Raw genomic sequence first — 16,668 nt, forward strand, 5'->3', positions numbered from 1 at the left:
AACCATGGCAACAATCTGCATTTATTTGATACAAAATATTGCTAACAGGGGGTGAAAATGTCACAAAAGTCCCCAAAATGTGGTCCGAAGGAAAATGTCAATCCATTACAGTGATACCTTTCCTGAAGCCATAGACATTTATCTATCAAGAGCTCAAAAAAATAAATCATATGCATATTTGCTCGTATTTCCATAAAATTGAATTGAAAAGTTCAAGGGTCAAATCTTTGTTGAAAATCACTGTAATAATTTCTGGCCCTATTGGCGGTACGGGTCTGAAAGTACGGCCTTTCAAACAGATAAATGACCTATAAAACATGCTATAAACAATCTTGATGTTCATATAAACACACTTGGAAAGCTACATTATTTTTCAACTATTTAAAATTCAATTTTTTTTATTGTTAATATGTGTTCCTTCGCAGGAAACCTAGTGTCCTTGATGATTGCCTTCCGTCTGACAGATATGCGTTTACCACTGTAGGTCGTGGTTAATTGTGATTCCTAAGTATTTTCCATGCTCAATTACATCTATTAAAGTTGTGACCATGCAGTTGATAGTACGTAATTAGCGGATTTCTCTTTTTTGTAAACCATCTGTATCGCGATTTTTCAACAAGTGATTCTTTAAGTAAAAAAGCTGGAATTTCATTACGCTCAGTGACTTTGAATGGTCTTAGTTCGAGAAGTAGCTTCTAAACTCCGGTCAGGCTGACTGTGATGTTGTCCATCGTTGGAAATGGTCCCATGTGTAGTATGTTCTGTCTTCTTTTGTGAATACAGATTAAAAGTGATGGTTTAATATTAATATGTTCAATGCATATCCATGAGTAACCCTGGATTATCTTTGTAACTTTGCCTTGAGGAATTTGTATTCTTTCCAATCTTTAGTAAATTTGATTCTTTTAGACTTGAATGCTCGCTGCTTGCTGTTGCTAATTTTCCGTAGCTGTTTATTCATCAAAGAGTGACTTTATCGTTGGTACGTATGTGGTCATTACATTCTTGATGGGTTTTTTAAATTATTCAAACCTGGTGTTTTGAATATCATTGAGGTTATCAGAAAGACATTTCTTTATTCCCCTTTATATCAGTTTTTCAGAGGTTGATGGTTCTACTTTTTGGGTGTGGTCTTATTATTTGTGATTTAGGTCTAAAAGTACGATGTCGTGGTCACTGTTTCCGATTGGTGGAAGTGTCTGACATCTTTCGAGATGACCTGGATGTGATATAAACAAAAAATATTTTTCCTTCTAGTGGGTTTGTACACCGGTTTTTGGATGCTTAGGTCTGTAGTCATCCTAATGAAAGCTTGGTTGACATGTGCTGGTACTTGATTGCTGTGTGTAGCATATGAGGTCCAACCAATGTCCGGAAGATGAAAGTCACCTCCGAACAGAAAGGTTCTTATTTTTCTTTCGTAGATTTCTGCCATTTCTGTATCTATATATGCTATGTCCTGTTTATTTGGTGGTATTTGGAAACAGTTGAGATTTTGTAGTCTCTATTCTGATTTTTCCTGAAATCAGCTTTATTTTATAGCTAAAAAAAAAAAAACTCTGTGAGGCAAAGACTGCTTTGATCACCCCTCCATGTGGGCATTCTTTTCTATCTCTACGGATGATGTTAAAGCTGAAGAAATCAAGGAAAATCTCCTTGCTTTGAATCTTAGTCTGATATACAACTTTCAGTTTCAAATATGGCATATGGTCTTGTTTATTCCTATCCATTTTACTCTCATTTTCCAGTGGAAATTCTAAATTTATAAACCTTCATCCCGTTGGACCCCGTATTACAGGACCTACCTATTGTCTTGGACTATTATAGTATAAAATTGTGCAAACATGTTCTTGTCCTGATCATACAAAAATTGCCACTGGATGTTAAGCAAAAAAGAATCAATCAATCATTTGCCATGGGATTACCAAAAATGCAGAACATGACAAATCAGAATAAGACAGTTAATCAGCAAAAGGTGTCCATGAAATGTAAATATAATTAATGACAAGACAAAGCCAAAACTCTAACTAGGTAACATCGCCATTAGTCTTTCTCATTTTGTAAGTTATCAACTCGGGACTAGCTGTCACAGGTAATATTTTGCTTTGAGTTGGAAGTGAAAACATAATTCTTGTGTAAAATAGACAATTGATCATAGTGCTTTTATTAGGCCTTAGTGTGCTTCATACAGATAGTTCTTGTTTTCTACATTAGGCGACCCCCTCTATCTGGTAAATGACGTCATAAAGGCGCGTATAATTGACGAGTTTTTTCCGGTGATGGATGAACTCGAAAGTGGTCTATTGATATCTTAATTCTTATATTGTGTCTTTCTATATTGTGATGTTATACTTTTGTTTCAGGTAAGGGTGATGGTTGGTACCTATTAAAACGTTCAAACCTGCTACATTTGTTTGCACCTGTTGTAAGTCAGGAACCTAATGTTTCTCGTTTCTTATTTTCTATATAGATTAGACCTTTGGTTTTCCCGTTTGAATGGTTTTACACTATTAAATTTTTGGGGGACTTTATGGTTTGCTGTTCGGTGTGAGCCAAGGCACCATGTTGAAGACAGTATTTTGACCTATAATGGTTTACTTTTACAAATTGGGACTTTGATGGAGAGTTGTCTAATTGGCACTTATACCACATCTTCATATATCTTTGAAAACATGAATTTCTGTGGGATTGAATTCCCAAAATATTTGGGTACTCTAACATACCCAATCAACTTGGTTAATGCTTACTTCAAGTGTTGATAATGATATTAAGGGTCAATGTTGATGACTTTGTTTTGCAGGTAAAATAATGTAATCAGCTAACCTGAATTAGAACAAACTTAATATAGATAAACAGATTTACACAAAAAAACTTACTGAAAAGCATTTAATGTAGTTCTTTGCTCCTAACAATACAAATTATATAAATACTTCATTAAAATTTGTACAAAAAGCACAATACATAAATATACCACAACACAAAACCTCTCTTTGAGAGAAACGACAAAGAAAAAGATCTACATGGCACTAAATGTTAAAAAAAATAATCTTGTGAAGATTTGGTTCCATGACACTCACATTTAGTAAAAAATCTCAAAAAAGATTAAAACTATGCGATTTAAAAAAGTAAAAATGCTAAAAAAATAATCTTATTGCGTAGCTTTGATTGTACAGGCAGACATGTAGTTTGGGTACTTGAAAACTTTAGGCATTATTTATTGCTCCTTATTTATGACAATAAATACAAATAGATATTCTTTAATTCCCTTTTATTCCCCCCCCCCCCCCCCCACCAAAAAAAGAAAAACAAAACCAAATAAGAATATCGAATTATCACATATTATAAACCTTAAAATCAAAAAAATGTTTTATAAAATGTCACCTTAAAAAATGATAGATAAAGTTTATACAAATAAAAACATTCACTTTAAAAGGTTGAAACATTTGACAGGAGACAAACATCTTAAAAATAAGTCAATAAAATGTATATGTTTAACTGACCATGTAAAAAAGAGCATTCTGGTTACTTGAGATTCAATAATACATATTAAATTTGTAAAAATGCATAGAATACATAAACGGCAGGCAGTATCGATACCCAATCAGCTTCATTAAGGCATTTAAAAAAGTATGCTGCGTTAAAATCAAACATTAAAGATTAACAACTCAGCCTATTAAAATTGTACAACTGTCATCTCAATGAAAATGTAATGATATGCATAAGTTACAACACACTATAAAATGCTATAATTCGATTGGTGTATACAACCACATTCAAACACGTTTAATGGCACGTTCAATAACAGCACAATGGTACAACCATTTTGTTAATCAGAACAGAGTTATTTCCCTTACAACATCTTCAATCACAAATAGTTCTAGGATTAGAGATTATCTCTTGAATTCCTACACTGATTGTCAGAACACAACCATTTATAGTTAAGTACTAGGAGAGTTTGCTCCCTTTAATGACTTCCTGTTATGACATCAAAATTTCAACCAACCACTTCTAGATATTCTGATGAACCTCCTGGTTCTATTTTAGTTGCCAATGGTTCTGTGACGTCATTTGTGTCCTCTTTGGAGATAAATGTCTTCATTTCTGCCTGGATATCTTGGAATGTAGGTCTGTCGTTAGGTGTTTCAGTCCAGCATTGTAACATCAGTAAATATCTGCAAGAAAAAAAACTTCTATGTCATAAAACCTTCATTAACTATGCCATAAGACAATTTAAAATTTGAAAAACAAACAAACAAAAAAAGAAAAAAAAAGGCAATGAGTGACTTGAAAATACCAAACGCTATGTCTTTGTTTTCGCTGTCTGAATTATTGAAATGTAAGTAATGTTTGAAAAAAATAGGATAAGTGCTGATTTGCAGCCTAATGTAATCCTTGGTCCTCACTCAGTTTGCAGAGATCAAAATATGTGCTTCAAACATCAAATCATGTATTTTGATTGGTTAATTTTTGAGTTTGAGAAAGATGAGCCTGCATTTATCAATATTCAGATGCAGTTCAATGCTTTTTAAGGCATACCAAATTTCATTAAAAATCCTAAATTCTACCTCACTTCATATACTGTGATATTATAACAAACTTACAATGATTCAGGACACTGCCTCGGCTTCTTCAATCTTTTCCCACTATTTAAGTAATCTCTTATATTCTTTGATTCCACATCAGGGTAAGGAGTTACTCCCCTTGTCAATAATTCCCATAGCACTATACCAAATGACCACTGCAAAACAAACATGTAAACTTTTACTGTTAACTAATTAACCCCAGACATATCTGATAATATTCTTACTTTAAAATGAACAAAATTTCCAAGAAACCCTTATGTAACAGTGGCGGAACCAGAACTTTTCCTAAGGGGGGGGCCCGCTGACTGACCTAAGAGGGGGCCCGCTCCAGTCATGTTTCAATGATTCCCTATATAATCAACCAAATTTTTCCCACGAAAGGGGGGGCCCGGGCCCTCAGGGCCCCCCCCCCTGGATCCACCTATGTGTAATAATAAATTTGAATCACATTTACAATCCAAATAAGGTCATGGATCAAACATGCAATGAACTACGATATAGACTTTTATTTCAATCTTCATTCTGTAAAATTTCCTGGCATGCCACCTTTTTTTCAAGGCATCACAATAATGAAATCAGAGGAAAATTAGAAAATAAGACTTCATAATTAAATTTTAGTAAGAGAAGAGCAGAAGTCCAACATAAACCTTTCTAATATGCAGAATGAATTAAAAATCTTTATCAGACCCATTGAACCCTGCATTAGTCATGTGACCTTTCTCTTATGTCACATGACCAATCTCTCTATGATTCAGCTGAACATCAAATTATAGATAACTGAATAATAATCAATCCTAGAACTGTTTACTGATGCTATTGCCAGGGTTATTGTAATTGTGTTAATTCAGTAATTATTGCGAGGTTTTTTTTAAAGTTGTAAACGCAATAATTTAAACTCACATTTTGAAATAATTTATCTGAATTAAACTTGATTTTTCTAAACAAAGGTAAAAAATAAAATCGCATTTAAGTTTAAAATGACAAAATTTTTAATAATAAATGCACGCAATAATTTATGAATTTACAGTAGTCGTCAATAACTTTAAGACAGTATGCAAATTGAAAGAAAATGTGTGCAACATGAATAAAAAAAGGTTGAAATATTGTTTATCCCCTCTTTCAACTCTTTTGGCTTTTTCATGGCAGTCAGTTTTTATATTATTGGAGCCACAGTGTCTACAGAGAACCACCATATTTAGCAGGAAAATTAACGATCCTAGTCAATAAAGTTCAGAGTTGAATGCACCAGCAACTTGTGGGATTCTTACTCATAATATAGTGGCTGGAAATAAAAGAATATGTCCATGTACAACCCAACAACAAAAATAACTTAAAGATATCTAACTACACAATTACTTACAACATCAGACTTTGTAGAAAACTGGAAACTTTCCAGACATTCTTGTGCAAACCATTTAATAATTTGTTGTCTTTTATCATTCTCTGATAGGTAAAACTCAGCATTAAATAGCTGTGCATACCCATAGTCTGTTAACCTGACTTTATTGTTACTTGTTATTCTGAAATACATTAAACATTATATATTAGGTACATTATATCTTTTATCATTTTCTAATAAAGCAATATGAAAATTGCAAAGATAAGACTTTATATATCAACAGTTTATTACAGTAATCAGCTTGTTTAGTTTGCACTGGTACACTGTCTCACTTCTGGCCACAAAAATTCAGGTAAAACAACTTTTTGTAACTGTTAGAAAATGCATAATGAAACTCCAGTAATTTGAAACCAAGTGTGGTTGTTTGCAGTTTTTTCATGCTTAGATTGAGAGATGTCATCTCCACAAGCTTTAACTTATAACTAATACTTTAACACTTAAGTTGTCTTTGAAATATTCTTATTATTTCTACACAGATTTATAGCCCTTTATATAATTTACTACTGTAAATTCAGAAATTATTGCATGCATTTATTATTGCGATTTTAATTTTTACGATTTAAAATATTTCAAAATGCAAGTTTAAATTGTTGCGTTTACAACTTTGTCATATTTTTCGCAATAATTTCTGAATTTACAGTATATAATTACTAACTTATCTTTACAATGTATGGTATATACACTGTGCATTTTTTTTTATATAAATAACTTACAAACAATTTCTAGCAGCTAAGTTGCCATGGACTAGACCAAGATCTTGTAAATATACCATTCCATCAACTATCTGCTGTGATATGTCTAATAAATCTGCAACTGTTAAATTCTGTAAAAATATCAAAAATATATTATTTTTATTTCAATTATACAGATTGATATATCTTATGGTTTCCCACTAACTGGACTTATCATTGCAAGTGCTGTCGCTAAATATTTTAAGGGGAGACAATTCATCAAGAACAATAATTGAGAAGAATTTTAATGCAGCATGAAAGGTTTTTAATTTCATTTTTTTGTGAATTTCATGGAAATATGTGAACCGCAAATGCAGGCATTCAAAAAAATTATAAAATATAATTCTTCTGTGCAAATGGCAGAATTTGTTAAACAGTATCTGACCTACCTTTGACACATCTTTAACATGAGATTTGAGATCTGTACATGTGATATGATATGAGACTAATATAGGATCATCTACAGCTCCTAAACACACTCCTATATATGGGACTAGACAATCATGCTGTACATCTTTGTATGTGACCATGTGTTGTACAAAATTATCTACAGAATCTGTGTCTGTTGGAAAACCTACAAAATAAAAAATAAATACACACTTGCTGTAGGTACATTGTGAAGCCTGACAGCTGCCACCTATGACAACCTTTACACAAAGGGATAGCTTAAATAGCTCTTTTTCATTCCATACTTTGTTAGTTCACAACTCCATGAAAACAGATTAGCAGAATTTGACCAAACTTGCAGATTTTTCTACAGAATATGAAAGTTTAGTACTTGGTTTTTTTTTGCTCCAAATAAATTTTGGGGGTTGCTGTTGGAAAAAAATGTTTATAGGGGTAAATTCGGTAAATAAATATACGTCATCAGGGACCGCCCATTTGGGGGAGAGCTTTCTGTCTAAAAGTGAAGTCATGTGGTCTTCTGATTGGTAGATAATGTTTGTAATAAATATTTTATGGTAGATGGATCAAAACTAGAGTTGAAAAAAAATTTAAAAAAAATTCTGAATGTACTATTTTTTTTTCCCTACAGGGTTGAAAAGTAATGGGGGTCAGTATAGGAATTCAGTGCGAATCTACATTGTTTGTAAACAAGGCCATGTGAATGCCCAAAAATGCCGCATGACCCTATGTTTTTATTGTTGCAAAAGATAGGGCTACATTTATACTTTCATGAATGATATATGAAAGTTTTTAATTTCTAAAGGTAAATCAGGTATAAATTTATTTCCACACATAGATTAGCATTAAAGTCAATGGGAGATTTTTTACTGAATTTACCCCTATAGGAAAATATGCACTTTTTCACTGTACTTGTCCAAGGCCACACAATAATCACAAAACTCATTTCCTGTAAATGTTAATGTAATGGAAGGATTTTGGAACCTTTTGAAGTTGCTTTTTACACAAATTTCTATCTTTAACTGCGGCTATCCAGGATGCACTCAGTGTACTGTGAGAGAAGCATGGAGTATATGGTAAAAATCAGTTTTTGTGTCCAGATTGAAAGAAACAATAGAAATTACACTTGAGAGTTATGATATCAATGAAAGGCATAAATATTCTCCCCATTTACATCATATTTTGCACATATTTCTCCTCATAATGTATAAAATCATATAAAAAAAATGGATTACCTCCCTTTGACATAGTGGTTTTTTTTTAGCTGTGTTCCCCATGTTAAGTTGTAGAACAAGTGGTAAATAAGCACTTTTCTAGTATCTTAACACTCGAATAATCTAACCGCATGAAGGTATTCATTTTTTTTTACATAACGCATTGCGTTTCTTTATTTAAAGAATATACTAGACAACTTTTCATGATTACATGTCCTTCATCTATGAAACAAGTGTTGAAATGTTTGTAATTGGATTTTTATGTTAAATAATAGCTTTTAAATATTTTAAATTGTTACTTGAATCTCCCAAATGTAAAGTTTGGTCATACCTAATCTTATTTTTTCATATTTGGCACTTTTTTCTACTTCAGTTCTGGCTGTCTAGTTTTGGCGAAGAACCCATCCTGATGTTGGGGTAACAGGAATTTCTGCAGAGTGATTGTCAATGACATTTTGTGAAATTTACAAGTAATTAAAACACAGATTTAGTATAATGAAACATAATTGTTGTTTTTTTTGGTATGAAACTGCTTAAAAAAGCCTTTGAAAAGTCTTTTTGTGGTCTTTTCATGGTATTTAATCAAAAACCTCCATATAAGGAAAAATCTAACTAAGAGTACACCAAGACTTTAGTTTCTAGATGTACTTGCAATACTGGTCAAAGCAAACACAGAAAACAATTCATATTTATTAAACATAGTATTTTACACCATTCTTTTAAAAACAGTCAATGCGCAACTTTATATACCAAATATACATTGGCCGCAGTATGGGCTGTAGTATAAATTTTGCTCTATCTTTACAAATTCAGCATTTATAAAGGTTGTATTGAAACTGGAACTTGGAAAATGGATACATTACATGTTTATTAGAAAAAAAGTTGGAAAAGAAGTAAAAAAGTCCCTTATAGGGGTAAATTCAGTAAATAAATATACGTCATCAGGGACCGCCCATTTGGGGGAGAGCTTTCTGTCTAAAAGTGAAGTCATGTGGTCTTCTGATTGGTAGATAATGTTTGTAATAAATATTTTATGGTAGATGGATCAAAACTAGAGTTGAAAAAAAATTTAAAAAAAATTCTGAATGTACTATTTTTTTTTCCCTACAGGGTTGAAAAGTAATGGGGGTCAGTATAGGAATTCAGTGCGAATCTACATTGTTTGTAAACAAGGCCATGTGAATGCCCAAAAATGCCGCATGACCCTATGTTTTTATTGTTGCAAAAGATAGGGCTACATTTATACTTTCATGAATGATATATGAAAGTTTTTAATTTCTAAAGGTAAATCAGGTATAAATTTATTTCCACACATAGATTAGCATTAAAGTCAATGGGAGATTTTTTACTGAATTTACCCCTATAGCGTTAAAATAAATTGCATCTTTGTTAACAACTAAATGTAAACTGTTAAATTCAACCTTGTATATAATTTTGAACCTTTTGATAAAACCTGTACATTCGCATTGATATGATTTAATGCACATTATGTATAACCATGACAACCATACCTTGTAGCACTTTAATGGTAACTTCTGAAGCATCTTTATCCTCTGATATTTTGTAATCTGCTTTATATGTGTTTCCATAGCAACCTTAAAACAAAAATTGATAAATGTCATATTTATTCCTCTTTACTTTACTAAATGCCAGTGATTAAATTGTGTTTACAACTTTAATACTGCACACTAGAGAACTGAAAGGAGCATAAAGTTATTAAAAGTTTATCAAAGTGTGATTAAAAATATTTTACTATCTTTTACCATACTGTGGAATCATTTTCATTCGTGGGATGCTAATTTTTGTGATTTTGTTGGTAAAGGTAAAAATTGAATTTAAATGTTAAACAAATCATATATGTTATGATGGTATGATACTAAACCCCTAACGGGAAGGATTGTGCCTGATGTTCATATGATGAAATCATAATCTTTCAGTCAGTTTAATTGAAGTCTGGAGCTGGCATGTCAGTTAACTGCTAGTAGTCTGTTGTTATTTATGTATTATTGTCATTTTGTTTATTTTCTTTGGTTACATCTTCTGACATCAGACTCGGACTTCTCTTGAACTGAATTTTAATGTGCGTATTGTTATGCTTTTACTTTTCTACATTGGTTAGAGGTATAGGGGGAGGGTTGAGATCTCACAAACATGTTTAACCCCGCCGCATTTTTGCGCCTGTCCCAAGTCAGGAGCCTCTGGCCTTTGTTAGTCTTGTATTATTTTAATTTTAGTTTCTTGTGTACAATTTGGAAATTAGTATGGCATTCATTATCACTGGACTAGTATATATTTGTTTAGGGGCCAGCTGAAGGACGCCTCCGGTTGCGGGAATTTTTCGCTACATTGAAGACCTGTTGGTGACCCTCTGCTGTTGTTTTTTATTTGGTCGGGTTGTTGTCTCTTTGACACATTCCCCATTTCCATTCTCAATTTTAAAGTACATATCTTCTATAGGCTACTATGCAGACGTTGTCAAAACAATGAAATAAAAAATCCATGAAAGTTCAAATCTTCCTCAATCCATGAAAATTGGTATACACGAAAATAAATAAATCAACAGTGTCAGTAAACTAAAAACAAAGAAATTACAGTATGCTCATAAATCTATACCCAGTTGTTTCTTTACAATTGTGAAATGTAATTCACATTGTTTGCACCTGACTTAGTCAGGAAATTTATGTTCAGTGGTTTTCATATGTTCGTGTGGTTCATAAGTGTTTCCAATTTTTATATAGATTACTTGTGACTTGGATGGAGAGTTGTCACATTGGCACTCATACCGCATCTTCATATATCAGATTAAGATTTTCAAATAAATTATAAACAAACCTTTGGCTACGATTTCTCCAATATCTAACTGATTACGTGACACTAAGTAGGTTGATATTTTCTGCTTCATACCCTCATCACTAATACGAGATAATAGCTCTTTAATATATGGACCAGAATCTGAAATAAATAAATTCAAATAGTAAAGCAGTTATCATTCCTTGCAAGACTGAAATTCATAAAAACTTTAAAAATATACTGTAAATTCTGAAAACATTGCATTTTGTTTTAATTATTGTGAAAATTGATAACTCAAAAATAAAATCTCAAAATATTTTGATAGCACTATCTACATGTATATGTACCCACCATTTTAATGAAAATCCAATAATTAAATTTGTTTTTGTGTCTATTGTCTAACTTTCCCAAGAATAAATGAATGCAATAACTTCTGAACTTACAGTCATGAAAGCCTCATAAAAAGTCAATTACCAAATTTAAGCAGATTCTAGATTTCTTATCTTTTGATTTGATCCCCAAAGAATACCAATCAAAATTTAAGGTAAAAGTCCAAGTCATCCTTTTGAGTTTTCTCGCATTTAAAAAAATTAAATATCTAAAAAAGGAGCTCCATAACTTATCAATATTTGTTAAGCTTATTTTGTTCTTTAACTAATGCTCTTCTAGTATCGATTTTAATTAAATAGGAAATTTACAGCGGATTCCATTGAGTGTGTAGCCAAAGGTAATATCTTTGGTTAGCTTGCTTGTTAGCTGAACCGTGAAGTCTTTATAAGGTAAGGTATACTACCCTCCTTTCAAAGTAGCATAGTCCAACAGACAGATCGATTGGTTTTCTGTCGGACTAGTCTATTCTTAAAGTAGGGTAATTTACCTAACCTAACAATGACTTCACGGTTCAGCTAACAAGCAAGCTAACCAAAGGTAATACCTTTGGCTTCACACTCAATGGAATCTGCTGTAATTCAACAAGAAAATAAGACATCATAGATAAATTTCACCCAATCATTTGCTTAGAATAGAAACTTCACAAGTGAGGAGAAATGTTTTTCTCACATCAACTTGAAATTTGAAAATAGCACAAAAATTATAGAAAATGTTTTCCTGCTCAGCAGATATCGTGTCATTAATCAATGTTTTTTTTTGTTTTATTATTTGGAGAATTGATATTCATAGCAGAACTTTTCTTTTTGTACCTGTTTAATTTATTCACAACATATATACACTCAGGATGATATAGATTTTTTTCAACCTCACAATCCACCCATACTTTTAATAATAACTTCCTCAAAAGTTGTATCAACCTAATCAATACATACCACTATTAGGAATTTGTCCATTCAGATCAGCTTTTACAGATAGCAAGCCTATGTCCTCTTCTTCCTTCACAGTGTCGTAATCCTTTAACATATCAGGAATGGCATTCTTTGTGGGTCCATTTTTCCTCTGCCGTTTAATGATACAGAAGGCTAACAACAGGATAATGGCAATGATGGGGATTACCACACCAAGAATGATACCCAATGCTATTGGTTTGTCTTGATTTTCTGGTTCAAAGTAACTCACATAACCTATGACCTTGTGGTAGTTACCAAATTCAACCTGTTAATGAGAGAAGAAAATCTGACTTAAATCTTTGACCTGAGGGAAAAGTTTAACTTCTAAAATATCACAAATCAATTTTTTTTCTCAGAAAAAGTTAGTGAAGGATAAATGAAAAATTGAATAAAACTGAATATGAATTAAATGCCAAAACACAGTTTTTAAGGGTGTTTATATGATATGAAAACAAGCATAATATTATGTTAAATGATCTGCAAAGGATTGTTATTTTTCTGTGAGATAGCATCAGGCATATATGACATTGAAAAATTGAATTTCATAAGGACAACAAAAAAAATCATTTAACAATTTTAATGAATAGGAAGTAAATGTTCCATATGTAATCAAACCAATTCAGGAAAGATGAAACTGGCTTAGAACTAAAGAAAACTTTTGAAAGTGGATTCATTTATTTTCATGGATACCAATTTTATGGATTAAGAAAGCAATAATTTTCAAGGGGATCTAATTTTATTGTTTTCCTAATGTCTGTAAACAAGCCTTAAGAAAATTTGTACTTTGTCTTAAATTTATGGTTTACTTATATCAATAAATACATGGTAATTAGCATCTTGCGAATATAATTTCCACAGTAAATGAAATTGATACATATAGATTCAACAACTGCAACAAGTGTATTACGATATTTCTCCACTTGAGACAGTTAAATTTTAATATTTAAAGCATGAGGCTTGCCGAGCTTTTTAAATAATCAAAATTTAACTGTTGAGAGTGGAGAAATATGGTAATACACGAGTTACAGTGGTGGAATCTGTTTCTCTTATTATTTTTATCCTTCTCACACCGGTCAGGAAATGAAAAAATAGCTAAATCAAAGCGCTGTAAGCGCTGAAGGCAGTTAACCAAAAACCAAGGCAACCGTAATTATGAAAACTGTGGCAATGTTGCCTCAACATTAAACATTCATATATAGTACTGTAACGATAACCGAGCGGTCAAGCTTTGGTGTTAACTATAAATATTGGAACCCTTAGTGTGTTGCTATAAGACTGGAATATATGAACTAAAGTTATAACTGGCGACTCTTCTTTGGTAACGTGGTTCTCTGGTATCGTGGTATTCGGGTAGATCTACAGTTGGTTCTGTATAGGTTTTGTGGTACGTTGTGGTATTCTGATAGATCTTAGTTTGGTTCCGTTTAGGTTTTTGTAAGAATAACAGACTCATCGAATAAAAATCAACTTGTATTTTATACGTGCAATAAATATCAGCAATTCGTAGACGTAATAAATAACTTAAGTAACAGTATTCTAGTTTAACAAATAAATACCTTACTTTATTAGAATATCGTAAAGAAAATGGATAGCGGAACTATAATACATAAATACCTAGAAAGTTTACGAACAAGATAGTTTGGTAATCGGCAAATGGTAACGGAAATTCAATGTCAAAACTGATAACGTTTCTCTCGAGAAGTAATTCTCTAAATACAACTTGTTATGGAACTAACAAGCCAACATTATACGGAAATAGTCTGGTTATTTCTGATTATTCAATCGCTTGGAATTAGCGTGTGTCACTTGCCCAGGGTAAAGTCGTACTAAAGTCTTATCGGTTTTCTCCACCGTATTTATACTTAGGTAAACCATTACCGAAATGGTTTACAATTTACCATTTCGGCTTACCATTTCCGCTTACCATTTACCTAAATTACCAAACCCAGAGCCGACGTCATAGAAAAATTAGGTTATGACGTCATTGGTGAACGTCATTTAAAGTAAACAATTCACAGCTGTTTCGTTTGTAAAAACATGGACAAGAATAATAAAAAGTTAACAAAGGCATAGTTACACAGGAAATATATAATAAAAACAGTCAATTAACGGTAAGGTTTTAACAACATCATCACACAATTTTAGGGAAAACAAGTTCCATTTCAAAGAACCCCCATTTCTTTACAGTACATTCATGTTTATCTAATGATTTATTTATCAAGGCAAATAATTTATATGTTATCAAGGTTTCAAAAGCAATGCATATATCAATGTATATTTTTTATGGTGTGTCTGCAGTGGTACAAGTTCCCAATGATTGCAGTTGCTCTACTTGGTAGTTAACCTTGGTTTTATTTGACTGCTAGAAGTTCAATTTGACTTAGTATGAACATGTAATAGTATGAATGGACTGGTTTCCCTGGAAAGAAAACTGAGTTTGTGTTCTATAGTACAAAAGTTATGAGACACGAATCAGACAAATGTTCACTACAACAGGGATCAAAGATGAGGTCTGACTGACTTGCCCATAGTAAATGTAAATGATTTGTTATTTTGTCCCATACATATGAATATATATAATTTAGGGGTGCGGATCTCAACGGTTTTCAAGCTCTCAAACAGGTAGGGGTAGGCAGAGGATTTAGGGGGCAGGGGGCCCGGCCCCCCCTTTTAGGGAAAAAATTTGGTTGCTTATATAGGGAATCACTGACGCGTGACTGGAGAGGGCCCCTCTTAGGTCAGTCAGTGGGCCCCACTTATGAAAATTTCTGGATCCGCCACTGGGGGTAGGGTGACCCTAGGGACTTCCCCTACATTTCATTTTATTTGTTATATTGTCCCATACATGAATATATATGGTTTAGGGGTGGGGATCTCATTGGTTTCTAAGTTCTCAAACAGGAAGGGTAGGGTGACCCAAGGGACTCCCCCTATATTTCATTTAATTAGTTATATTGATCCATACATGAATATATATTGTTTTGGTGTGGGGATCTTGACCGTTTCCAAGTTCTCAAACAGGAGGGTTGGGATGACCACAGGGACTTCCCTTATATTTCATTTGATTTGTCATATTGTCCCATACATGAGTATATATGGTTTAGGGGTAAGGATCTTGACCATTTCCAAGTTCTCAAACAGGAGGGTGAACAGTGACCTCAGGGACTCCCCTATCTTTCATCTGATTTGTTATATTGTCCCATACATTAATATATATGGTTTAGGGATGGGGATCTCGACCATTTGTAAATTCTAAAACAGGAGGGGTGGGGTGACCCCTAGCGACTCTTCCTATATTTCATTTGATTTTTCATATTGTCACAAACATGAATATATATGGTTAAGGGGTGTGGATCTCGATTGTTTCCAAGTTCTCAAACAGGAGGGGGTGGGGTAACTCCAGGGACTCCCCCATATTTCATTTTTTATTTATTATATTGTCCTATACTTGAATATATGCAGGGGCGGATTCAGACGGGGGAGGGTTGCGGGCTTGCACCCCCCTTAAATTTGCAAAGCATGGGTTGTTCTCAGCTTAAAGAATATTCCGATAATTTTACCTCAATTTTTTTTTAGCCTCGCTCTGCTCGGCGAAAATTTAAGTTTGCGCCCCTCCTAACCTAAAATCCTGGATCTGCCCCTCATATGGTTTAGGGGTGGGGAGCTCGACCGTTTCCAAGTTATCAAACAGGAGGGGGTAGAGTGGCCCAAAGAATGCCACCTATATATCATATGATTTACTTACATTAAGGTAAATATAATATAGTTGCATTATTTGTGAAAATAAAGAATGAAACTTTCAGCTACTTTAATTAACCCTTCAAAATTGAGAAAAAAACAAATAACCCCTCGAATTGCAGTAATATGTTTACACTTTAAAAGCATCTCACATGCATTATCATCATTTATCATTTATAAAGAAAATTTAGACTGTGACCATGAACATGTATATTGTTAGATATACTGTTCCCAGCTGTCACTTTGTATTGGATTTTTAAATTAAAATTTATCAAAAAGTAATTTTTAGTTTCTGAATAAAATATTTTTCTGCTTTTTCTTTCTTTTACATATATCTTTTGGTTTACCAGGGCCGTAACTACATTGAGGCAAATGAGGCAAATGCCTCATGTTAGAAATTTCAAAAAAAAAAACTTAAACAAAAGATTGTCTTAATATCAAATTAATTTCATAGAAAGTGTCTAGCAA

The 16,668-nt window shown here is 32.8% G+C and overlaps 1 protein-coding gene across 3 annotated transcripts in view; it reads right to left on the reverse strand.

Annotated features, from left to right (window-relative positions):
• Positions 1-2,871: 2,871 nt before the first annotated feature.
• Positions 2,872-16,668, reverse strand: part of LOC143082734 (hepatocyte growth factor receptor-like) — a 73,907-nt gene continuing 60,110 nt past the window's right edge. For all 3 annotated transcript variants that reach the window (XM_076258579.1, XM_076258588.1, XM_076258571.1), the window contains exons 23-30: positions 12,445-12,727; positions 11,165-11,284; positions 9,844-9,927; positions 7,103-7,287; positions 6,696-6,805; positions 5,944-6,103; positions 4,602-4,738; positions 2,872-4,172 (exon numbers count right to left, since the gene is read on the reverse strand). In XM_076258579.1, the coding sequence (XP_076114694.1) occupies positions 3,995-4,172; positions 4,602-4,738; positions 5,944-6,103; positions 6,696-6,805; positions 7,103-7,287; positions 9,844-9,927; positions 11,165-11,284; positions 12,445-12,727 (1,257 nt within the window). In that variant the 3' untranslated portion in view covers positions 2,872-3,994. The remainder of the gene's footprint in view (positions 4,173-4,601; positions 4,739-5,943; positions 6,104-6,695; positions 6,806-7,102; positions 7,288-9,843; positions 9,928-11,164; positions 11,285-12,444; positions 12,728-16,668) is intronic.

The sequence above is a fragment of the Mytilus galloprovincialis genome, chromosome 1, assembly GCF_965363235.1.
Source record: "Mytilus galloprovincialis chromosome 1, xbMytGall1.hap1.1, whole genome shotgun sequence".
NCBI lineage: Eukaryota > Metazoa > Mollusca > Bivalvia > Mytilida > Mytilidae > Mytilus > Mytilus galloprovincialis.